This window comes from Oncorhynchus keta, chromosome 28 (genome assembly GCF_023373465.1).
Source record: "Oncorhynchus keta strain PuntledgeMale-10-30-2019 chromosome 28, Oket_V2, whole genome shotgun sequence".
Lineage (NCBI taxonomy): Eukaryota > Metazoa > Chordata > Actinopteri > Salmoniformes > Salmonidae > Oncorhynchus > Oncorhynchus keta.
This window is the reverse complement of record NC_068448.1, coordinates 62,509,395-62,536,086: the sequence shown is the minus strand read 5'-3', so window position 1 is coordinate 62,536,086 and position 26,692 is coordinate 62,509,395. Positions and strand designations below refer to the sequence as shown.

The following is a 26,692-nucleotide window of genomic DNA, read 5'->3' as shown; positions in this document are numbered from 1 at the left end:
CCATAGTACCCTCCAAGCTCGTCATCAAGCTCGAGACCCTGGGTCTCGACCCCGCCCTGTGCAACTGGGTACTGGACTTCCTGACGGGCCGCACCCAGGTGGTGAGGGTAGGCAACAACATCTCCTCCCCGCTGATTCTCAACACTGGGGCCCCACAAGGGTGCGTTCTGAGCCCTCTCCTGTACTCCCTGTTCACCCACGACTGCGTGGCCACGCGCGCCTCCAACTCAATCATCAAGTTTGCGGACGACACAACAGTGGTAGGCTTGATTACCAACAACGACGAGACGGCCTACAGGGAGGAGGTGAGGGCCCTCGGAGTGTGGTGTCAGGAAAATAACCTCACACTCAACGTCAACAAAACTAAGGAGATGATTGTGGACTTCAGGAAACAGCAGAGGGAACACCCCCCTATCCACATCGATTGGACAGTAGTGGAGAGGGTTTTAAGTTCCTCGGCGTACACATCACAGACAAACTGAATTGGTCCACCCACACAGACAGCATCATGAAGAAGGTGCATTAGCGCCTCTTCAACCTCAGGAGGCTGAAGAAATTCGGCTTGTCACCAAAAGCACTCACAAACTTCTACAGATGCACAATCGAGAGCATCCTGTCGGGCTGTATCACCGCCTGGTACGGCAACTGCTCCGCCCACAACCGTAAGGCTCTCCAGAGGGTAGTGAGGTCTGCACAACGCATCACCGGGGGCAAACTACCTGCCCTCCAGGACACCTACACCACCCGATGTCACAGGAAGGCCATAAAGATCATCAAGGACAATAACCACTGAGCCACTGCCTGTTCACCCCGCTATCATCCAGAAGGCGAGGTGCATCAAAGCTGGGACCGAGAGACTGAAAAACAGCTTCTCTCTCAAGGCCATCAGACTGTTAAACAACCACCATTAACATTGAGTGGCTGCTACCAACACACTGACTCAACTCCAGACACTTTAATAATGGGAATTGATGTAAAATATATCACTAGCCACTTTAAACAATGCTACTTAATATAATGTTTACATACCCTACATTATTCATCTCATATGTATACGTATATATTGTACTCTATATCATCTACTGCATCTTTATGTAATACATGTATCACTAGCCACTTTAAACTATGCCACTTTGTTTACATACTCATCTCATATGTATAAACTGTACTCGATACCATCTACTGCATCTTGCCTATGCCGCTCTGTACCATCACTCATTCATATATCTTTATGTACATATTCTTTATCCCTTTACACTTGTGTGTATAAGGTAGTAGTTTTGGAATTGTTAGTTAGATTACTCGTTAGTTATTACTGCATTGTCGGAACTAGAAGCACAAGCATTTCGCTACACTTGCATTAACATCTGCTAACCATTTGTACGTGACAAATACATTTGATTTGATTTGATTTGAAATTTGTTAATATTAATTAACAGTAAATTACCGTGAGACCAACAGTTATTTGCTTGACAATCACCGGCTGACAAAAGTTTGTGACCTCCACAACCCTATTCTAGATTGCACCTTTTTTTCTAAGAGTGCACTCTGTCAGAGATACAAAACAGAGACAGATCCTGACCAAGTACAGGCGCAGTGACCACCAATTGGCTATAGAAAAAGGGAATCACAAAAAGACATGGCTACGCAAAGAGCAGCGTCTATTTGGTCACTGCACGACAGGGGAGGTCGAGACAGAGATGCACCATTTCCTCTACTGTGAGGAATACTCCCAAATAAGATAATCTTTTTAAAGAAAATATCTCAATCAATTCCCATCTTCTGTGCATTTACTAATGACATAAAGCTGGGAATTATTCTGGGTGAGGGAGAAACTGCAAATATTACTACCAGATATGATTGCCATAGTCTGAGGGACATCCCATGAACATTAATTTGCTGAATGATTCACATTGGATATAACTTACTAGTAATACATAGTGGAACCATCATCCATGTACACATTGTTGTTTATTTACTGAACAACCTTTCTTTTTTGTTTTTTATAATTTTATTTTTATGTAATTAAATGTTTTGACCGAAGATAACACAATACAACCACAGTAGTGTTGTACATGAATACATTATTATATGTACTAGTATTATTACTACTGAAATTAACTGTATTTCATAATCCTTATAGAATTGTACTGTATTTACTGAAATGCTGTACCACAATACTGCTTTGGCAATATCTACAAATTGCATTTCATGCCATTAAAACAATCTGAATTTGAATTTGATATTCCCGTGGAGAACAGAGAGGAAAGAGCAAAACTCATAGATTTAGAAGTAGATGAATGTATATTCCTATTAACATTCTACGATGACTTTACCCCGTGGTGTTTGTGCCAAGCATCATTTCTGCTGACGGGCAGCAGGTATCACATATGAACTATGAAACAGTCCCATTAGACCCACGTGCTGAACGTGGCAAGTGGCAAACAGGAAGAAAAGGTCATTGATCAGATGTGATTTAAAACAGTGGGGGAGGAAGGTGGGGAAGGGAAGAAGGATGGATGAAGGGAATGATGGTGGGGAAGGGAAGAAGGATGGATGAAGGGAAGGAAGGATGGTGGGGAAGGGAAAGAGGATGGATGAAGGGAAGGAAGGATGGTGGGGAAGGGAAAGAGGATGGATGAAGGGAAGGATGGTGGGGAAGGGAAGAAGGATGGATGAAGGGAAGGATGGTGGGGAAGGGAAAGAGGATGGATGAAGGGAAGGATGGTGGGGAAAGAAAGAGAATGGATGAAGAGAAGGATGGTGGGGAAGGGAAAGAGGGTGGATGAAGGGAATGATGGTGGGGAAGGGAAAGAGGATGGATGAAGGGAAGGATGGTGGGGAAGGGAAGAAGGATGGATGAAGGGAAGGATGGTGGGGAAGGGAAGAAGGATGGATGAAGGGAAGGATGGTGGGGAAGGGAAGAAGGATGGATGAAGGGAATGATGGTGGGGAAGGGAAGAAGGATGGATGAAGGGAATGATGGTGGGGAAGGGAAGAAGGATGGATGAAGGGAATGATGGTAGGGAAGGGAAGGAGGATGGATGAAGGGAAGGATGGTGGGGAAGGGAAGAAGGATGGATGAAGGGAAGGATGGTGGGGAAGGGAAGAAGGATGGATAAAGGGAAGGATGGTGGGGAAGGGAAGGAGGATGGATGAAGGGAATGATGGTGGAGAAGGGAAGAAGGATGGATGAAGGGAAGGATGGTGGGGAAGGGAAGAAGGATGGATGAAGGGAATGATGGTGGGGAAGGGAAGAAGGATGGATGAAGGGAATGATGGTGGGGAAGGGAAGAAGGATGGATGAAGGGAATGATGGTGGGGAAGGGAAGAAGGATGGATGAAGGGAATGATGGAGGGAAGGGAAGGAGGATGGATGAAGGGAAGGATGGTGGGGAAGGGAAGAAGGATGGATGAAGGGAAGGATGGTGGGGAAGGGAAGAAGGATGGATGGGAAGGATGGTGGGGAAGGGAAGGAGGATGGATGAAGGGAATGATGGTGGAGAAGGAAGAATGATGGATGAAGGGAAGGATGGTGGGGAAGGGAAGAAGGATGGATGAAGGGAATGATGGTGGGGAAGGGAAGAAGGATGGATGAAGGGAATGATGGTGGGGAAGGGAAGAAGGATGGATGAAGGGAATGATGGTGGGGAAGGGAAAGAGGGTGGATGAAGGGAATGATGGTGGGGAAGGGAAAGAGGATGGATGAAGGGAAGGATGGTGGGGAAGGGAAGAAGGATGGATGAAGGGAAGGATGGTGGGGAAGGGAAGAAGGATGGATGAAGGGAAGGATGGTGGGGAAGGGAAGAAGGATGGATGAAGGGAATGATGGTGGGGAAGGGAAGAAGGATGGATGAAGGGAAGGATGGTGGGGAAGGGAAGAAGGATGGATAAAGGGAAGGAAGGATGGTAGGGAAGGGAAGAAGGATGGATGAAGGGAAGGATGGTGGGGAAGGGAAGAAGGATGGATGAAGGGAAGGATGGTGGGGAAGGGAAGAAGGTTAGATGAAGGGAAGGATGGTGGGGAAGGGAAAGAGGATGGATGAAGGGAATGGTGATGGGGAAGGGAAAGAGGATGGATGAAGGGAAGGATGGTGGGGAAGGGAAGAAGAATGGATGAAGGGAAGGATGGTGGGGAAGGGAAGAAGGATGGATGAAGGGACGGATGGTGGGGAAGGGAAGAAGGATGGATAAAGGGAAGGAAGGATGGTGGGGAAGGGAAGGAGGATGGATGAAGGGAAGGATGGTGGGGAAGGGAAGAAGGGTGGATGAAGGGAAGGATGGTGGGGAAGGGAAGAAGGATGGTGGGGAAGGGAAGGAGAATGGATGAAGGGAATGATGGTGGGGAAGGGAAGAAGGATGGATGAAGGGAAGGATGGTGGGGAAGGGAAGAAGGATGGATGAAGGGAAGGATGGTGGGGAAGGGAAAGAGGATTGATGAAGGGAAGGATGGTGGGGAAGGGAAGAAGGATGGATGAAGGGAAGGATGGTGGGAAAGGGAAGGAGGATGAATGAAGGGATGGATGGTGGGGAAGGGAAGGGAAGACGGATGGATGAAGGGAAGGATGGTGGGGGAAAAAGAAGGAGGGGGGACATGTGAGGGTATGATAATGGGAAAAACATGATACACAACTTTGAGTGACATTTCCATTTGACGTTCACTCCACCTGCAATAGGAGAGATGTCGGTCTCTGCCTTCCTCTCTGGCTGTTTGTTACAATAGTTAAAGTGAAAACCCCAGACCCACACAACAAAGCCCCTTTCCATCCTTGTTGTCTAACTATCTAATGTGTCTCTCTCTAATAGAGAACCATTGTTGCATGCTTTCTCCTCTGTTTTCCCCCTCTCCTTTCATTTGTCCTTTCCCTCACTCTCTCTGGTCCTTCTCCCAGGAAGCCATAAATACATGCTTTCCAGGGCACTGTGATGATGACATACCGATGTGCATGCAGCCTCAGTATGTCTAACGATCCAAGCGGCACCTGCTTATAACGACAAGTCAGATGAATAAAAACGAGAGGAGAGCAGGGAGGGAGTGATAGGGTGTTGCAGTGATACTGGGGGACTAAATTACACTATCGTCTTCGTCTCAGCGTCGTTTAGAGGGTGGAAGTTGATATGACGGCCATTCTCCCAGTTCCTTACTTATTCATGCTGAGTGAGGCCTTGAGTTGAGTGACTGCCAGACCTTGACCAAATAAGATAAAAGTCTCTTTTGTTCATCCATCAGGTTGTCACAGTGATTCTGGGGTTGGACAGAGGGGCTGGAACACTGCATCTCTCTCTCTCTCTCTCTCTCTCTCTCTCTCGCTCTCTCTCTCTCTATATATATCTCTTTCCCTCTATATCTCTCGCCCTCTCTTTCCATCTCTCTCCCAGCGTGGGCCCAGGAACAGGAGTCCAAGGTTAAAGACAGTAGGAGGATCCAGATTGGGTTACGTTACGGAGATGATGAATGAGAGTGTCATCCCCGTCGCCTTTCTGACTTCACACCGTCTAGATTAGTAACCATCAGCCTGCCACACATTAATATTAAACACCATCAAGCATCAGGAGGACCTGGCCCGGCCCCAGCCATAACAAACCACCTCTGTCTTCAATAGAACTTCCTCCTTCTCAGCAATGGCTCGCCAATATTTAACATGATCCAGTAAACCTAGCCAAAGATGAGCCAACGGGCCCAGTCTGGAATGATAACCTATTCTTCATAGTCTACTTATAGCCATATAGGACTGGGGAAGACTCGTTTAAACTCTTTCAGTCTCTCCCCAAGGATGACAAAAACAATACTCAGCATGCAACAGTAAACAGGAAGGGGGTGTTTGTTGTTGTGAGTTGTCCTCAAACAGTGTGAATTTGTAATGAGTGTGGGTGTGTGAGAATGTATTAGAAATGGACCGAGGGCCACGAAATAAACAGGTTCAATAGGTGGGAAATATCCCAAATAAATGTTGATTTACCCCTAAAACGTTCAGACAAATGTTCTCCTGTGTATTGTAATGACATTTTACACCAGATGATTTTAGGGCGAGCCTGGCACACTAATAAAATGACATTAGTGATGAAGAAAATAGGAATCATTGCCTGTATCTCTTCCTCTACACCCCCGTCACACATCGCTCCATTCGCAAACGCCTCTCTTCCGGAAAAAATTAAGGGAAACTGAAAACGCAGCAGAAATCATCGGAACGTGTAGAGTGGCATGTGGAACGCTAAATTGGATTCAATTAGTGCCTCATTCCTGCTGGGGCCATTCATATGCATTATGGAGAGGACAAGAGCAGAGGAAAAAAGGGGAGGGGAACGGGATGTGCTGAGGTACATTATAATTCACAACCCCTCTAACAGACAGCTGCCCAGAGGCTGCTAATAGAATAATGCGTACCGCAGCCAGTTCAGCGTTCGGCTGAGAGTATAAGGATGTTGGATATGTTCTTTACTGCTTCAGACACACAAGCTGTTGGGCTTTCTGTCCAGCACATACAGTGTGTGTGTCTCTGTCCAGTCTCTCTGTCTGTGTGTCTGCGTGCTTGCGTGCGTGTGTGTGTGTGTCTGTGTGTCTGCGTGCGTGTGTGTGTGTCTGTGTGTCTGCGTGCGTGCGTGTGTGTGTGTGTGTGTCTGTGTGTCTGCGTGCGTGTGTGTGTGTGTGTGTGTGTGTGTCTGCGTGCATGCGTGCGTGTGTGTGTGTGTGTGTAGGCCTACAGTTGAGTAATGGACTCAGGCATCTCCTGTCTCATTCATTCTCTATCCTAGACTCTCCTGGTTATTTTTCTAGGTGTTAAAAGCAGAGGGCCGGGAGAGGGGTGACAGAGGGTGATGAGAGAGGGGGATGACAGAGGGAAATGGGGGGTGTCAGGGGGCCATTTGTGTGGCTTGTGAAAGCATTACCTCGACCCTTGCCCCTAAGCCTCTCCTCCGTTGTTTTATCAATGTGTCTGTCTGGAGGGTGTGTGTGAAGGGAGGCAGATGGGGGACATACGCTACGTGTATGTGTCTGTACGTGTACGCGTGCGTGTGCATGTGTGTGTGTGTGTGTGTGTGTGTATGAGTGTGTATGATTGTGGGTGTGTGAGTATGTGTGTGTGTTGACGGTGAGTAATAGGGATCTTTGTCTCTGGAGCCTCCTAAACATCATTACAGTCAGTCGTGTTTATATCACTGCACTAAGAGACATGTGTGACGGTGTGTGTGTACCTCTGGCCCTGCGGTTCCTGACACTACCCGTTCTGTTAGCCAGCCCAGCCAGCCCTGCTGCTAACTATCCATCCATCTCCCAGGTGCCTGCTTACTGTACCTCAGAAAAGCTATGATATCTGCTGTGAGAAGAGAAGCAGTGTGTGTGTGTGTGTGTGTGTGTGTGTGTGTGTGTGTGTGTGACATACTGCTGTCTCTCTGTCTGCCTGTCTGTCTTCATTAATAGCAGCCTCTAGTATCCTGGGGAGAGAGGACAGATGGCTCATAAAAACATACCTCTTCCCGGTTTACGCTTCCTTTCCTGCGCTGAAATAAATATTCTCATCATTCTCCGTCTTTGCATGGTGGGTACAAATAGCAGAATAGACGCAAGGATGTGTTGTTTTATCTGGGAAGATTTTACAACTTTGCAGTCTACGTCTGGCATAACGGGAGCAATGATGAAGGAGTTGTGAATAACATCACTTATCGGTAGCCTTTACATGTATCACAACTATGGGTGACTATCTGATTACAGTTGCTTCAAGATGTCCACCATTGTTCCTGTACCCAAGAAAGCAAAGATAACTGAGCTGTTCATTGACTACAGCTCAGCCTTCAACCACATAGTACCCAAGCTCATCATTAAGCTCGGGGCCCTGGGTCTGAAACCCGCCCTGTAGCACTCACTTCTGTCATCATGAAGTGCTTTGAGAGGCTAGTTAAGGACCATATCACCTCCACCTTACCTGACACCCTAGACCCACTTCAATTTGCATACCATCCCAATAGATCCATGGACGGCGCAATTGCCATAGCACTGCACACTGCCCTATCCCATCTGGACAGGAGGAATACCTATGTAATAATGCTGTTCATTGACTACAGCTCAGCCTTCAACCACATAGTACCCAAGCTCATCATTAAGCTTGGGGCCCTGGGCCTGAAACCCGCCCTGTGCAACTGGGTCTTGGACTTCGTAACGGGCGGTGAAGGTAAGCAACAGCACCTGCACTATGCTGATCCTCAACACCAGGCCCCGACAAGGGTGTGTGCTCAGCCCTCTCCTGTATTTCCTATTCACCCATGACTATGTGGCCACACATGTCTCCAAGACAATCACCAACTTTGCAGATGACATAACAGAGGTAGGCCTGATTACCAACAACGATGAGACAACCTACAGGGAAGAGGTCAGGGCCCTGGTGGAGTGGTGGCAGGAAAATAACCTCTCCTCAACGTCAACAAAACAAAAAAGTTGATTGTGGACTTCAGGATACAGCAGGGGGAGCACGCCACCATCCACATCGACGAGGCCGCAGTGGGGGTGAAAAGCTTCAAGTTCCTCAGTGCACACATCACTGACTCTCTGAAATGGTCCACCAACACAGACAGGAGGCTGAATAAATGTGTCTTGACCCCTAAGAATCTCACAAACCTTTACAGATGCACCATTGGCAGCATCATGTTGGGCTGAATCACCGCCTGGTACGGCAACTGCAGCGTCCATAACCGTAGGGCTCTCCAGAGGGTGGTGAGCTCTGCCCAACGCATCATCGGGGGCACACTGCCTGTCCTCCAGGACATCTACAGCAGAGGGTGTCACAGGAAGGCCAGAAAGATCATCAAGGACCTCAGCCACCGAGAGACTGAAAAACAGCTTCTATCTCCAGGCAATCAGACTGTTAAATAGTCACCACTAGCCGGCCTCCGCCCAGTACTGTGCACTGAACTTTATTCACTGTCACTAGTCGGCTACCACCCAATTACTCAACCCTGCACCTTAGAGGCTACTGCATATGTACATAGACATGGAACACTTGTCCCTTTAATAACAGAACACTGGTGACTTTAATAATGTTTACATACTGTTTTGCCCATTTCATTCGTATGTATAGTATTCTAGTCAAGGCCTATCTTATTTAACTATTGCTGTAGAGAGAGAGAGAGAGAGAGAGAGAGAGAGAGAGAGAGAGAGAGAGAGAGAGAGAGAGAGAGAGAGAGAGAGAGAGAGAGAGAGAGAGAGAGAGAGAGAGAGAGAGAGAGAGAGAGAGAGAGAGAGAGAGAGAGAGAGAGAGAGAGAGAGAGAGAGAGAGAGACAGAGAGAGAGACAGAGAGAGAGAACATAAGACACTGACCTCTCCGCCCTCTTTCCCACCTTTTGAATTTGTTACTTCATGGTCTCCAATCTGCCGTGGGCTTTGCTTTGCCCAACGCTGATAAACACAGTTCCTTACATCTCCGCTCCTCACCCTGCTACTAACCCTAAACCCAAACTAGAAACACACCTCACCCACCACAGACAGGGTTCACATCTTGAAATTAGGTTCAGATGTTTACCACACGGATAGGAAGACCGGGACAGACTCAGTTTCCGTCTAGGAATGAGGTCTTGGAAGGGGGTTCTGGGAAGGAAGCCTTCAGGGCCAGAGTGGTATTTACAAAATAATGGGATAATGGCAGAACAGTGGTGACAGAGTTAAGGCAGCTGCAGCTCAGATTGTGTGTGTGTTTGTTTGTGTGGTCCAAACACTGGCACGTCCTAGACTACATTATTGTCCATCAGTGCAACCAAAAGCAGGTACTAAGTGAACTGACCCATGCTGAACTGACCACCGCTTGATTAGGTCCAAGCTCCGAATTGAGTTTGCCCACACCACCCAAGGAAGGCCTTGAATAAGCGACTCAACAGTAATGCCCTTAAAAACCCTTCCACCATCATCACTTGCGCCGTCTCCTCTACACCAAACTCCCCCCAACCCTCCCGGATTGATGAGAACGCTTCTGACATTCACACACTCCTACAAAACAAACGCCCAGCCCACAAAGCCCTCCTGTCCAACCCAGACACCCCCACTCTCCAATCCTCCCTCTCCCAGGGTCAAAACATCTGATGAAATCAAAAGTATAACAGGCCCTCAATAACAAGTCATCACTTCGGTCAGGTCTGCCCACGGAAACACACTTTTCAAGACCACCAGAGGATCTCATAGAGATGTTTAGAGCACTTTGGAAACCTCCTTAACCACACCAACTCAACAAATCTGCTCATCCTGTACACACTCCCACTCCCACATCCCCACCATTCATGAACTCGAAACCCCACTACAGTTTTCTGAGGTCCACCAGACGATTAAAATCCTAAAAGATAAGAAAGGTGCTGGACCAGACGGCATCCCAGCTGAAATCCTTAAGCAATATCTCCTCTTGTGCCAAATTCCACCTCCTCACCAAAGCCATCTGGCTGTCTGAACCATCCCACAGGAACGGAAGGATGACGATATTGTAGTCATGTACAAGAAGGGTGACAAAGCAGCTTGTGGTAACAGCAGAGGCATATCCCTTCTTTCAGTGAGAAGGAAGGTTTTTTATTTTTTTTATTTAACCTTTGCTTAACCTTTATTTCACTAGGCAAGTCAGTTAACGGCCTACCCTGGCCGGACAACCCGGACAACGCTGGGCCAATTGTGTGCCGCCCTATGGGATTCCCAATCACGGCCGGATGTGATGCATTCTGGATTTGAACCAGGTACTTGCACTGAGATGCAGTGTCTTAACTTCTTTGAGGTAGGGGGCAGTATTTTCACGTCCGGATGAAAAGCGTGCCCAGAGTAAACTGCCTGCTACTCAGGCCCAGATGCTAGGATATGCATATTATTAGTAGATTTGGATAGAAAAAAACGAAGTTTCTAAAACTGTTTGAATGTCTGAGGATAACAGAACTCATATGGCAGGCAAAATCCTGAGAAAAAATCCAACCAAGAAGCGGGAAATCTGAGGTTTGTAGGTTTTCAAGTCTTAGCCTATCCAATATACAGTGTCTGTGGGGTCATATTGCACTTCTTAAGGCTTCCACGAAATGTCAACTGTCTTTAGAACCCTGTTTCAGACTTCTACTGTGAAGTGGGAGAGAATGAGAGCTGATTAAGTCATGGGTCTACCAGAAGGCCATGTGCTCAGTCAGGCAAGCGCCCGTGAGAGTTAGCTCCGTTCCCTTTCATTTCTAAAGACAAAGGAATTCTCCGGTTGAAACATTACTGAATATTTATGATAAAAACATCCTAAAGATTGATTATATACAGTGGGGCAAAAAAGTATTTAGTCAGCCACCAATTGTGCAAGTTCTCCCACTTAAAAAGATGAGAGAGGTCTGTAATCTTCATCATAGGTACACTTCAACTATGACAGACAAAATTAAGAAGAAAAAAATCCAGAAAATCACATTGTAGGATTTTAATGAATTTATTTGCAAATGATGGTGTAAAATAAGTATTTGGTTAGTGATTCATTTTTAAAGGTTAGTGATTCATTTTATCTCTATTTCTGCATTTTGTGACTCCTCTCTTTGGCTGGAAAAATGGCTGTGTTTTTTATGACTAGGTGCAGACCTAACATAATTGCATGGTATGCTTTTGTCGTAAAGCCTTTTTGAAATCGGACACTGTGGTGGGATTAACAACAAGTTTATCTTTAAAATGGTGTATAACACATGTATGTTTGAGGAATTTAAATGAGATTGAGATTTCTGTTGTTTGAATTTGGCGCCCTGCACTTTCACTGGATGTTGGTCAGGTGGGATGTTAGCATCCCATGTAACCTAGAAAGGTTAAAGCACTGCACCACTCGGGAGCCCAAGATCATTGCAAGGATAATGTGCTATCTACTCGCGTAGCACCTATCTGAAAACTTCCTCACAAAATCACAGCGCGGCTTCAGGAAAGGCAGGAGCACCACCAACATGATTTTTTTGTGGCCAAACAAATGCAGGAAAAGTGCCAGGAACAAAAACCAAGACGTCTACATGGCTTTGATAAACCTCGTCAAAGCCTTTGACACCAGCAAACGTGAGATGCTCCGGCAGCAGCTCACCAAACTTAAGTTGCCTCCCAAGTTTCTGAGTGTCTTAAAACAATTCCATAAAGGAATGCACGCCAGAGTTGTGCTTGGTGGGCATCAATCAGAGCCCTTTAGCGTAGAGGTTGGGGTCAAGCAAGGCTGTGTTCTGGCTCCAGGTCATTTCTGCAGTTACAAGCCTGTCAAACAACTCCCTTGGCTCAACCGACGGAATCCAGCTACAGTACCATCTGGATGGAAACCTCTTCAAGACCACACAAAAAACAGAACCCAAACAGATCTTTGAATTCACGTCTGGCTCATACCCCAGAATCCATACAACACACCTTCAACCTGGTCTCCTCTACCTGTTGACCTCCAAGACAATACCCAAAACACAGAAATAATTACACAACTCTCATCCACACCCCCCCACTCCATTCTTTCATCACTGGTGGTGTTCTCCTCAAAGATGTACCCCATTTCACCTACCTTGGCGCTGTCCTCTCTCTGGCGTGCTCCATAGAGGAACAAGTCTCTGCTTCCATCGGATGACTCAGGGCCAGGGTTTTGGAAAATGTAAACCTCAAGACCCATACCAAAGTGGCAGTATAGAATGTGTCTCCACCTGCTTTATGGCTCAGAGACCTGGACCCAATATTGGCAACACATAAACATCTTGGAAGCATTTCACATCAGAAACCTCAAGACCCACACCAAACGGGCAGTATACAATGTGTCTCCACCTGCTTTATGGCTCAGAAACCTGGACCCCATATAGGCAACACATAAACATCTTGGAAACCTTTCAAATCAGATGCCTACAACGCATCTTAGGGCTAACCTGGGAGGACAGAGTACCCCATAACGATATCCTTACCAACACCAAGTTGACCGACTCCTCTGTTGGCTCGGCCACGTGATCCGAATGCCTGAACACTGCCTCCCCCGCCGATATCTCTAAGGCCAGCTAAGTGCAGACAAGCGCTCTGCTGGAGGTCAGAGGACCTGCTGAAGCACTGTAACATCCATCCCTCTAGCCTGAAAAACCTAGAAGACAGAATCTTCCATAGGAGATGCGAGAGATGCAGCCAAAGACACCAACGTGCAGCTGGGACAACGCCATCCGACTCCCAACACACGTTTCTCAGCTCTCACATCGGCCCCCACAACCACATGAAGTGGCACAAGCGGCAATTGCGCTAACCTACCCCTACCCCCATCCACAAGAGGAGCATTCTTCATCATCAACATTGATGGACTAAGAGTGTGTGTGTGTGAACAGACACCCACCAGGGTAGTGAAAAGATAGTGCTTCTGTATAAGTGTGTGTGGCCGTGCCGTTTTCTCAGTTGTTTTATGGGGTATCAGTCATGCTTCATTACAGTTAGACTGTTAAGGTATGGGAGGTCAGCTCTCTCAGTTGTTAAAGTGTTATCTGTGCTTAGTTAGGTTAATCACAGAACATTATCAGATATGTTACTACTTTGCTGTGGGTTGTAAGTTGCTACTTTCAGCTTGCCAGCAATATTACATTAGTCATGCGTCATTACCAGCTCCTGATGTGGTTGCTATGGAATGCAACAGTAGATATGGTTGCTATGGAATGCTATAATGCAACAGTATATATTTATATAGCTCTGAAATGGTTTGCCAGTGCACAGTGAAACATTTATAAGCTGTAACTCTAATCATTTGACCCATATAGAGACCATGGTGCTATCTTTATAAAAGTGTCTATAGTCAGTACATCTGACCCTCACACACTTATACTGTACATCTGTTACTGGTTATCATGTGACTCTCTCTGACCCCTACTCACTAATCCATTTAAACTGTAAAGGAATCTCATGGTCATGTGTCTTCCTTTCTATTTCTACCAGGCCCGTGGACGGAAGGAGGAGTGGGTTTGAAAATAGTGTTAAAATAACATGCCAGTCTCATCATCCTCCTGACACCCATGAGGACACCAGTGAAGCTGACATACACAACGTGCCATTACATCCCTCCTGCATCACCCAGCCTTGGACTTCATTCCTCAGCACTAGGATATCATATGCAGTAGGTAACATTTATAGATGGTGGCAAAAATACAATAAAATCATATTTTTTTATATTCATTTGTTGTCAGCATACAGTAGATAGACTAATAAAAGTGATTAGCAATCTAACATGTACTTGTGTATTTTAATATGTGTATTCAGTTGAGGGAATATAGTGTAAGACCCTATAGGGGGGTGATTTAGTGTTACATGTTAATGGTTAGCATTGGTCATGTATCTGCTGTTCTTAACAACATGTTAAGAAGTGCCATGGCTGAATATAAATACAAGGGGATTTTGGAGGGGATGACCCTTAAAGTTCAATGTTACAGTTTAGATGGTTAAGAAGTTCAAGGTCAGGCTGCTATGGAAGTGCAGCCCAGATCTGTTTGTGTGTGTGTGTGTGTGTGTGTGTGTGTGTGTGTGTGTGTGTGTGTGTGTGTGTGTGTGTGTGTGTGTGTGTGTGTGTGTGTGTGTGTGTGACATACCTGGGCACACCCAGGGCACTCGTTGCCGTTCTCGCAGGTCCTGCGACGTGATTGGATGCCGCCTCCGCAGGGCACCGTGCAGCGTTCCCATGCCGACCAGGCCGACCAATAGACATGAGGCGGGCAGGGCAGGTGCTCGTTACAATACCTAGGAAGGACAAAGACCTCGGCGGATGAGTGTGTGTGTGTGTGTGTGTGTGTGTGTGTGTGTGTGTGTGTGTGTGTGTGTGTGTGTGTGTGTGTGTGTGTGTGTGTGTGTGTGTGTGTGTGTGTGTGTGTGTGAGAATACGAGTACACACAGAGAGGCTATGGGAGTGCTGGGGGCCATGTGCAATCTGAGGTCTTTACTTTGCCCAATAGTATCCCTGAGTCAGTCTGTCTTTGGAATGGTTGGTTGTAAATAAGTGGTATTTTTTACATGATACACAACAGTACAATTATAAAAGAGGGACACTGGGCTTCTCAAAAACCTTACCATATTTTAGACCACAAGCTAAGGCAGCGAACCAACATAGCTTTTAAGGAGGTGGAGCTACTGATGCCACAAGACAACAATAACTATAGAGCACTTCTGTACAGTCCAAAGACAGACAGACCGACAGACAGACTTACAGACAAATTAAGTTAACTCCATTAAAACAAAGATCTTTTACAGACCGAAGTATATTGCTTTTATGTCGCCATCAACGACAGAGAAATTACACACTATTAAACTAGAATTACTAGAATTTAACAAAGCCTGCAAATGTACCATGTATGTGGTAACCCCTTTTGATATTCCTCTGAAATTCAGACTTAAACATGCATGTAATGTGCCTTTATGAAAGTTATATCTTAATGAGTCTACATGCATATCCCACATATTTTAATGGTGCTGCCTTTGAAAAAGCCACATAGACTCATGAATCATGTTTAATTACAATATTTAATTATTACTGTACTGTTCCATAGGTTAATTAGTGGAGTTCATTATCCAAAAATGTGATGCTATTGATAGTCTAATTATTGCCCATATACTTACACAAACTACAACTTCAGCAGTGTTTGTGTAACCATGAAAAACATTTTATGTTGGATAAAAACTTTAGTGATGGTGACAGATTTCCCTTACCTCATCGTGTCTGAGATTTGACTCCGAGAGAAAGAGATAGGCCTTGTTATATCGGCTTATACATATAACAGATAACACACACTGTGTACAAAACATGAAGAACTGCTCTTTCCATGACATAGACCTGCCAGGTGAATCCAGGTGAAAGCTATGATCTCTTATTGATGTCACTTGTTAAATCCACTTCAATCAGTGTAGATGAAGGGGAGGAGACCGGTTAAAGAACGATTTTTAAGCCTTGAGACAATTGAAACGTGGCACACAAAAGAAAACGGGGTATGGTAGTAGGTACCAGGCACACCAGTTTGTGTCATGAACTGCAACGCTGCTTGGTTGTTTTCACACTCAAAAGTTCCCTGTGAGTATTAAGAATGGTCCACCACCCAAAGGACATCCAGCCAACTTGACACAACTGTGGGAAGCATTGGAGTTAAAATGGGCCACCTAGCAGAGTCCATGCCCCAATGAATTCAGGCTGGGGAGGTTCCTAATGTTTGCTATACTTAGTGTATATTATGTTGCTTTCTGGAGCGCAATGAAAAGTTGAAATAGGAAAACATTGGTGCATTACTCTGTTTTTCTATAAACCTATTTACATTAAAGTGCCTAAGATTCGGCTGAGGAAAGGGGAGAAAGAGAGAGAGATAGAGCAAGAGATGACAGAGCGAGGAAGAAAAAGCGAGCGAGAGGAAGGTAGAACGGGAGAGGGAGAGAAGCACCGATTGCAGGAAAATTGAGAAAGCGAAAGAAAGAGAGGGGGTGAAAGGGATGGGATATAATGCAAATGGTAGCGATATTAGCATTGATCTGCAGGGTCCCCTGGTGAGCCTCAGAATGGAAGAGTCAGACCTAAGCCAGATCCATAGTAAATAGATTTAGAGCTTCGCTAAACTCATCGTCAATCCAGCCATGCAAATTGTTCTGCTCACCGATTAGATTAGCCTTTGTAAAATGCAACGGCCTCCCCCTCCCTCCTTCACCCTCAGTAAAACTGGGGAGGAAGTCAAGAAGAAAATGGTACTAATAATTTGCCTATAGGAGCTGAGTAAGCAGGGGAATACAGTGGACATGTGCTGAGGGGGATGCTAGCATAAGGTACATAAACCTGAGCATTAGCCAGCCAGACTTCTGCCCCATGGCATTGACTGATTGGTTTTTATAACGGTTTCTCTTCCTACAGCCAGCAAACAAGGACAAACTGCTGGGATGCCCCTGGTCAGGTACTCAGACAGTTGGGTGTGAAAAGAGTGACTTTTCATCATTAATATATACACTACATGACCAAAAGTATGTGGACACCTGCTTTTCAAACGTCTCATTCCAAAATCATGGGCATTAATATGGAGTTCATCCCAAAGGGGTTCGATGGGGTTGAGGTCAGGGCTTTGTGCAGGCCAGTCAAGTTCTTCCACACTGATCTCGACAAACCATTTGTGTATGGACCTTTATGCATGGGGGCACTGTCATGCTGAAACAGCAAAGGGCCTTCCCCAAACTGTTGCCACAAAGTTGGAAGCACAGAATCGTCTAGAATGTCATTGTCTAGAATGTCATTGTATGCTGTAGTTCACTGGAACTAAGGGGCCTAGCACGAACCATGAAAAACAGCCCCAGACTAATCCACTCCCACCAAACTTGACAGTTGGCACTATACATTGGGCAGGTAGCGCTCTCCTGGTATGCGCCAAACCCAGATTCGGTGTGATTCATCACTCCAGGGAACGCGTTTCCACTGCTCCAGAGTCCAATGGCGGCGAGCTTCACACCTTTACACCTTCAGAAAGTATTCATACCCCTTGACTTATTCCACATTTTTGTTGTGTTAAAGCCTGAATACATTTTTTACAATACTCTATAACACACAATACCCTATGATGACAAAGTGCAATCCTTATTAAATACTCTTGAAAACAATGTTGAAAACGGGATAATTTTATTGTTCGCGAACTTCGCTGGGTAGACCTCTGTGGTTGGAGAAAAAAGTACATTACCTCTATTTATCACTATTTTTGGCCAACTGTACAAAGCTTCTGCTGGTAGCTTGCCAAGTAAACATCAGCTAACAGTACATTGGCAAATACGTTCTTCGTTGCTTGACAGACAGAGCCCACAAAGGATGGGAAATGAACCTAAACCACTCATACTTGTCAGGTATAGTTAACGTTTATTTTATATCACTCAAATATTCAATTAATGGTGGCCAATATTGAGAGATATCGTGAGGCTACCCCCACGTATCTAAAATGACATAATCAACTGATGCTTACTGATTATGAAAAGCATGTAGTTACTTGCTGTGTAACTGATGATAAAGCTAACTGTGTGCAATTGTTCTGACTATGCTCTTCAAGAGGTGATGATATTAAAACCAAATAGTGTTAACATTTATTAAACAATCCCTTGAAAACAGCACAGAGTTGTCAATAGTTTTAGAGGAGCTGGGGGTCTCCCTGCCCCCCCAGCAAGAAAACCGAACGCTCTGCACCGTATGTTGACGCTACACTTAAGCTCTAACTACAGCCATCAGGCTTTATAAATAAAGTGTGCCTGTACGTCTGAGATGAATATCTATTAAAGGAGGCTCTACGGCCACAGCAGAAAAACCCTCCACCCTATTCCTAGCATTAAAGGGAGAGCACACTCCCAAAATCAAAGTGGTCCAACGTATAGCTGAGTCTACATTCCACACCATTGGTTCTGTACATCTGTACTTGCATTCGGTGGGAATCACTACATGCCTTTAACAAGTCAAGACAGTTTGCTTTTCAATTAGGACAGAAATGAGAGGAGATAGATAGATAGATAGATAGATAGATAGATAGATAGATAGATAGATAGATAGATCAGACAGAATGAGAGAGAGGACAGTAAGAGAGATAGACAATGTTAACACATAATTCCCATGCCAATAAAGCCCCTTGAATTGAATTTAATTGAATTGAATTGAGAGAGAGAGAGAGAGAGAGAGAGAGAGGAGAGAGAGAGAGAGAGAGAGAGAGAGAGAGAGAGAGAGAGGGAGAGAGAGAGAGAGAGAGAGAGAGAGAGAGACTGTAACACGTTTCCCATGCCAATAAAGCACCTTGAATTGAATTGAATTGAGAAAGAGAGAGTGAGCGGACAGAGCATGAGCAGGATCAAGAAAACCTACTCTTTTGGAACAGACAGACCCTTCTCCACCGCAAGATCAGAGTGATACAGCATATTTCATCAATTGACACGTGTCTCCCTCCACAGTGTGTAAAGCCACCAAGCCCTACTATAGGACCCTGATGGATTCTCTCATTCTCACAGCTCTACTGTTCAAGGTGTTTTATTGGCTGAGCAGGTAGTATGAAAGAAACAGAGATGGAGAGAGGGTCAAGGAGTGAAAGACTGAGGGAGAGAGAGAGAGAGATGGAGGGGGCAGGGTAGTCATAGTTATGAGTGCACTCGAACAAATGATAAATCTACAGGCTCTTTTTCACCTTGAAAACTTGCTTCAGTCACCATGGAAACTCTTCAGTCATTTACAGCTCTGTTTTTTTCACACTTTCTTTCCATTTTTCTCACGGTCACATTTTTGAAATAATTGTCTATTTTTTTTATTTTACTCTTATTTTACCAGGTAAGTTGACTGAGAACAAATTGTTCTACTGTCTCATACACAAATGCCTTAAGCCTGTGTCACACAAAGCAACTTGGACACAATTTCTGTTGCAGATGCAAGTTCCAAGTGACATCATCTAAATCACCTTTGCTGATACATGAGGCAATTCAAACACAATTCAAATTGCATGCAACAGCCAATCCTGTTATCAATGCTGTAAAGTACTTTAGTAAAGACTATTTAAAGTACTACTTAAGTCATTTTTTGGGGCATCTGCACTTAACTATTTATATTTTTGACAACTTTTACTTGTACTACATTCCTAAAGAAAATAATGTACTTTTTAATCCATACATTTTCACTGACAAAATTCTTTCCAATATGTTGAGTAATTATCTTTTTGTTTTCTCATGATTTGGATAGGTCTAATTGTGTTGCTTTCCTGGGGTTTTGTGGGGTCTGTTTGTGAACAGCTTGCTTAGGGGGCTCTTCTCCAAGTTCATTTCTCTGTAGGTGATGGCTTTGATATGATATGGAGGTTGTAGAATTTAACGTCTCTTTTCTGGATTTTGATCATTAGCGGGCATCGGCCTAATTCTGCTCTGCATGTATTTGCTGTTTTACAAAATTTTAGCAGAATTCTGAATTCATCTCAATTTGGTGTTTGTTCCATTTTGTGAATTCTTGGTGGTGAGTGGACCCACGACCTCACAACCATAAAGGGAAATGGGTTCTATAACTGATTCAAGTAATTATAGCCAGATCCTATTTGGTATGTTGAATTGTATGTTCCTTTTAATGGTATAGAAGGCCCTTCTTGCCTTGTCTCTAAGATTGCTCACAGCTTTGTGGAAGTGACCCGTGGAGCTGGTGTTTAGGCCAAGTTACGTTACATTTTTTTGTGTGCTCTAGAGCAGCAGTGTCGAGATGGAATTTGTATTCGTGGTCCTGGGAACTGGACCTTTTTTTGGAATACCATTATTTTTGTCTTACTGAGATTTACATTCAGGGCACAGGTCTGACATAATCTGTGCAGAAGATCTAGGTGCTGCTGTAGGCCCTCCTTGGTTGGGGACAGAAGCACCAGATCATCAGCAAACAGTAGACATTTGACTTCAGATTCTAGTAGGGTGAGGCCGGCTGATGCAGACTGTTCTAGTGCCCTCGCCAATGTATGTTGAAGAGGGTGGGGCTTAAGCAGCATCCCTGTCTCACCCTCTGGCCCTGTGGAAAGAAATGCGTGTGTTTTTTGCTAATTTTAACCGCACACTTGTTGTTTGTCTACATGGATTTTATAATGTCGTACGTTTTCCCCCAACACCACTTTCCATCCATTTGTATAGCAGGCCCTCGTGCCAAATCGAGTCTAAAGCTTTTTTGAAATCAAGACCTTGTCTTTGTTTTGGTTTGTTTGTCAATTAAGGTGTGCAGGGTGAATACATGGTCTGTTGTACAGTAACATGGTAAAAAGTTAATTGGACATTTGCTCAGTACATTGTTTTCGCTGAGGAAATGTACGAGTCTGCTGTTAATGATAATGCAGAGGATTGTCCCACAGTTGCTGTTAGCGCATATCACATGGTAGTTATTAGGGTCAAATATGTCTCCACTTTTGTAGATTTTTGTTGCCAGAGCTGAGGATGATGTAAAGAGATAAGTGTCGCCAATTGGAATTTGTGGTCTGTATATTTTATAATTTCGTTTAAGATACCATCAACACCACAGGCCTTTTGGGTTGGTGGGTTTGTATTTTGTCCTGTAGTTCATTCAATGTAAATTGGAGAATACAGTGGGTTCTGGAAGTCTTGAATAGTTGATTATAAGATTTGTATTTGATCATGTATATGTTTTTGCTGTTTGTTCTTTGTCATAGAGCCAAAAAGATTGGAGAAGTGGTTTATCCATACACCTCTGTTTTGGATAGATAACTCTTCGTGTTGTTGTTTGTTTAGAGTTTTCCAATTTTCCCAGAAGTGGTTAGATTCTATGGATTCTTCAATTACATTGAGCTGATTTCTAACGTGCTGTTCCTTCTTTTTCCATAGTGTATTTCTGTATTGTTTTAGTGATTCAACATTGTGAAGCCGTAGGCGCAGGTTGTCTGGGTCTCTATATTTTTGGAAGGATACGTTTCTCAATTTTTTTCTTAGGATTTTGCATTCTTCATCAAACTATTTGTCATTGTTGTTTCATTTTCTTAGGTTGTCTGCTTGAATGTTTTAGATTTAATAGGGAAGCTGAGAGGTCAAATATACTGTTTTGGTTTTCTACTGTCAGGTTTACACCTTCACTATTATAGTGAATCATTCTGTCCAGGAAATAGGGATTGAATTCGTTGATGCCTAATTGTTTTTTGGTAGATTTCCACACTACTCTCCTTCCAGCTACAGTTTAGCATATCTTAATATTATTCCGTTCCTTTGTCTTTGATGCCTCATGACCGAGCAAAACTCTGTCAAGTAGTGTGTGATTTTGCTACGATCTGATAGGGGTGTCAGTGGACCGTGAACACTCAAAGAGACTCTGGGTTGAGATCAGTGATAAAGTAGTCTACAGTACTACTGCCAAGAGATGAGCTACAGGTGAAGTCAGAAGTCTACATACACTTAGGTTGGAGTCATTAAAACTCATTTTTCAACCACTCCATAAATTTCTTGTTAACAAACTATAGTTTTGGCAAGTTGGTTAGGACATCTACTTTGTGCATGACACAAGTCATTTTTCCAACAATTGTTTACAGACAGATTATTTCACTTATAATTCACTGCATCACAATTCCAGTAGGTCAGAAGTTTACATACACTAAGTTGACTGTGCCTTTAAACAGCTTAGAAAAATGTAATGGCTTTAGAAGCTTCTGATAGGCTAATTGACATAATTTGAGTCAATTGGAGGTGTACCTGTGGATGTATTTCAAGGCCTACCTTCAAACTCAGTGACTCTTTGCTTGACATCATGGGGAAAAAGAAAATAAATCAGCCAAGACCTCTGAAATCAAATTGTAGACCTCCACAAGCCTGTTTTATCCTTGGGAGCAATTTCCAAATGCCTGAAGGTATCACGTTTATCTGTACAAACAATGGTATGCAAGTATAAACACCATGGGACCACGCAGCCGTGATACCGCTCAGGAAGGAGTTGTTTGAACCTACTTTGGTGCGAAAAGTGCATATCAAATCAAATCAAATTGTATTTGTCACATACACATGGTTAGCAGATGTTAATGCAAGTGTAGCAAAATGCTTGTGCTTCTAGTTCCGACCATGCAGTAATATCTAACATGTAATATAACCTAACAATTCCACAACAACTACCTTATACACACAAGTGTAAAGGAATGAATCCCAGAACAACAGCAAAGGACCTTGTGAAGATGCTGGAGGAAACAGGTACAAAGGTATCTATATCCACAGTAAAATGAGTCCTATATCGACATAACCTGAAAGGCCACTCAGCAAGGATGAATCCACTGCTCCAAAACTGCCATAAAAAAAGCCAGACTACGGTTTGCAACTGCACATGGGGACTAAGATCATACTTTTTGGAGAAATGTCCTCTGGTCTGATGAAACAAAAATAGAACTGTTTGGCCATAATGACCATCATTATGTTTGCAGAAAAAAGGGGGAGGCTTGCAAGCCGAAGAACACCATCCCAACAGTGAAGCACGGGGGTGGCAACATCATGTTGTGGGGGTGCTTTGCTGCAGGAGGGACTGGTGCACTTCACAAAATAGATGGCTTCATGAGGGAGGAAAATTATATGGATATATTGAAGCAACATCTCAAGACATCAGTCAGGAAGTTAAAGCTTGGTCGCAAATGGGTCTTCCAAATGGACAATGGCCCCAAGCATATTTCCAAAGTTGTGGTAAAATGGCTTAAGGACAACAAAGTCAAGGTATTGGAGTGGCCATCACAAAGCCCTGACCTCAATCCCACAGAACATTTTTGGGCAGAACTGAAAAAGCGTGTACGAGCAAGGAGACCTACCAACCTGACTCAGTTACACCAGCTCTGTCAGGAGGAATGGGACAAAATTCACTCAACTTATTATTGGAAAGCTTGTGGAAGGCTACCCAAAACCTTTAACCCAAGTTAAACAATTTAAAGGCAATTCTACCAAATACTAATTGAGTGTATGTAAACTTCTGACCCACTGGGAATGTGATGAAATAAATAAAATAATAAATAAATCATTCTCTCTACATTTATTCTGACATTTCACATTCTTAAAATAAAGTAGTGATCCTAACTGACCTAAGACAGGGCATTTTTACTAGGATGAAATGTCAGGAATTGTGAAAAACTGAGTATATTTGGATTTGGCTACGGTGTATGTAAAATTCCGACATCAACTGTATATGTATACCTACCATAGGAGCCCCCTTGAAGCCTACCATTGACTATGAACATACCCAGTCCGACAGAGCTGCAGGTTATGTTGTCGTAGTTGTGTCTATGTAACAGTATAACTTTAGACTGTCCCCTCGCCCATACCCGGGCGCGAACCAGGGACCCTCTGCACACATAAACAACAGTCACCCACGAAGCATTGTTTCCCATCGCTCCACAAAAGCCACGGCCCTTGCAGAGCAAGGGGAACTACTACTTCAAGGTCTCAGAGCAAGTGACGTCACCGATTGAAATGCTATTTAGCGCGCACCACCGCTAACTAAGCTAGCCGTTTCACATCCGTTACATCTAGGGGGTATATGGGGGAGGTAATGTTGTCACATCCAGGTAGGTGTTTGTCCTCGTGTGCTGAGGGTGTCAGGTTCTTGTCCAGTTCTGGCATTTAGGTCGCCACAGACTCGTACATGTCCCTGGGCCTGGAAATGGTTGATCTCCCCCTCTAGGATGGAGAAGCTGTCATCGTTAAAGTATGGGGATTCTATTGGGGGTATATACATAGCACACATGAGGACATTTTACTCTGATTAGATAATACCCTTTTTAATTGCCAGATGCAAAATGTTCCTGTTTTGACTAATTTAATAGAGTGGGTTAGGTCTGCTCTATACCAAATTAGCATATCCCCTGAATATATTTCCTGTTTCACACCTGGTAGTTTGGTGGAAGGGACTACCAGCTCTCTGTAACCTAGATGGCAATCAGTAGGTCCATCTTCTCTGTACCATGTGTCTTGTAGGATGACAATGTCTGTTTTTCCAATTTCTTTGATGAAGTCTTTGTTCCTGCTCTTTAGGCCAAAGACAGATTACCTTAGACCTTGTATATTCCAGGATGAGATAGTAAAAGCTTTGTGTTCCATAGTAGTGTCTAGTGTTGTTTTTGTTTGGTTTAGGCCCGGACCATCACAGTAGGTGTGAGCAGAGCATGTTGAGCATCTGATACATACCTCTTAGGTCGCAGAATGAGATATGGGCGGGTGTAATATTGTGGGTTTGGGCCTGTTGCTCTGCTCACGGCTTGGGCATATGTCCTGCTGTCATGTTGAGGTCCTTGTCGCAGGGGCGTGGGGTGGTCTTAGGGTTGGGGTGTGGCTGGTGATGCTGTGGTCTGGGTGGTCTGGGTGTAGTTCCTCTTGGCATGTGTTGTCTCAGTGCAGGTCCTTCAGGACGGGGTCTTGCAGGTCTGGGAGGGTGTCTCGCTGGTCTTGGAGGGGTGTCCATTCTCTGTTGCTCCTGTGTGAGGTGCTGGAGCTACGGTTGAGGGTCCTTCAGGGTCCTGGCAAACAATGGGATGGCTGCCTTGTAGAGGTAGACCTGGTCGTAAAGTCCAGGGTGGAGTGGTGGGCCAGGTATACATTAGGTTTTGAGGCACAGTCTTGTGAAATGCTTGCATTCACCTGCTGTATGGTGGCAGGGTGAAAGTATTTTTGTGGTAGCAGGGTGGAGATAACCACTTGTACTTTGGGGAAAGTGGAAGATGTTTTTTCAATCACTCCCTTGAGTACTGTGGCCATCCTTTCCTCCTGCGTCCTCAGGTCATTTGTGCCCATGTGAATTATGATGTGGCTGGGGACCGTAGTCTGTCCCCTGACAACAGCTCCAGGGCATGCCTAGTGTTTGGTCACCAGAGTTTAGCAACTGTGTGTTTGTGAAAAAGTTGATCCTCTTGAATGTATTTGCCATTTGAGTCAATGAGGAGCACAATCTCTGGCTTTTGTATGTTCTCAGTGGATGTGTTGGGGTTGTCAAGACAGCAATCAGGGGAGCTGACAGGGGGCTGTTAGGAGGGGTTGGTGGGTCCTGTGTTGCCTGTCCCATTGTTGTGTTGGAGTCGGGGTCTGGCTTCTCTGTGGGAGTGTCCTGCTCTCTGTCACACCTCAGCGTTCACCTCTTCATTCAGTGCCATGTGTGCCTCTAAGTTCTCTCACCTCAGTCTGTAGAGCAGCCAGCTCTCTCAGACTGCCGTCTCTTGACATAGGGCTAGTGTGCCTTTGGAGCACTGTGCCCTGCCAGGGGATGGTCTGTGTGGAAAATTAAGTTGCTTATGTTCCCCTCTTTGTAGCAGTCAGCAAATAGTGTCTCTGGATTGTTCTTGAGGATCTTTTTTTGTACTTATTCCTTGCAGTGTATTTTTAATATCCATGGGGTACAGTATTCTAATAACCTCTGGACAGGGATAAGCCAGGGGTGCTTCAAAAACCTCTACATTTGGGTGGATGTGGGAGCTGGGGAACTCTCCTGCCATTGTTAGGCTCAAGAGTTTTCACTCCTCTCACTTCACACTTAAGTGATAATTGATCAGTTCAGTTTCTTTCCTAGCAGCTTGGTACTTTGTAGCCTTATTTATTAAGCTTTACATAACACAATTCCCTCCAGATGATTGTCTTTTACTTTTAGCCTTCAGAAGTAAGTTCAGACTGAACTTTACTCACTCAGTGTTGTTGCAGATGGAATTTCCAGGTTCCGCTGTGTTTCTTCAGCAGGTTTTGGTTTGTTAGAAGTTTTTTTCTTGATAGTCCTTGGTAGTAATAGTCCATTCAGGTCATTTTGTCTTAAATCAAGGTTTTTGATGTGGAATTGTGATTTGGATTGAAGGTTTTGATTTTGAGGTTATTATCCTGTATTAGTCTTTGCGAAAAAAATCAGGTTTATCTACATTTATCCAACTCTAATTCTATATTTTTTCAGGAGAACTCAGGAGCTCATGCTCTCGGTGTGTGTGTCGCTCTCTCGCTATCTATCCCCCTCCCTCTTTCCCTCCCTCCAGAGGTGGTCAATGAAATTAGCAGCATGATGTCTGGGTAGCTAAAAGAAGCTGGAGTCTCATATAAAGAATGTCCAAGTCCCCCATGTTTCACTGTGATGAAATGGACCATGTATAAATGACATATAGAGGAACAAAGTACCCCGACACTAAGGTATCTGTCTGAAGTTATTCTCATATTATTATTTACTTTGTTGTAAAGTTTCAGGTAAAGAAGTTTCACTTCAAACAACCTGTAGACGTGTTGACCTTCTCTACCTGCACTGTTTCATGTTCTCTCAC

The 26,692-nt window shown here is 44.4% G+C and overlaps 1 protein-coding gene across 2 annotated transcripts in view; it reads right to left on the bottom strand.

Annotated features, from left to right (window-relative positions):
* sema5a (sema domain, seven thrombospondin repeats (type 1 and type 1-like), transmembrane domain (TM) and short cytoplasmic domain, (semaphorin) 5A) overlaps positions 1-26,692 on the bottom strand; it is a 205,228-nt gene that overhangs the window by 41,676 nt on the left and 136,860 nt on the right. For both annotated transcript variants that reach the window (XM_052483480.1, XM_052483481.1), the window contains one exon: positions 14,537-14,684. In XM_052483480.1, coding sequence (XP_052339440.1) covers positions 14,537-14,684 — 148 coding nt within the window. The remainder of the gene's footprint in view (positions 1-14,536; positions 14,685-26,692) is intronic.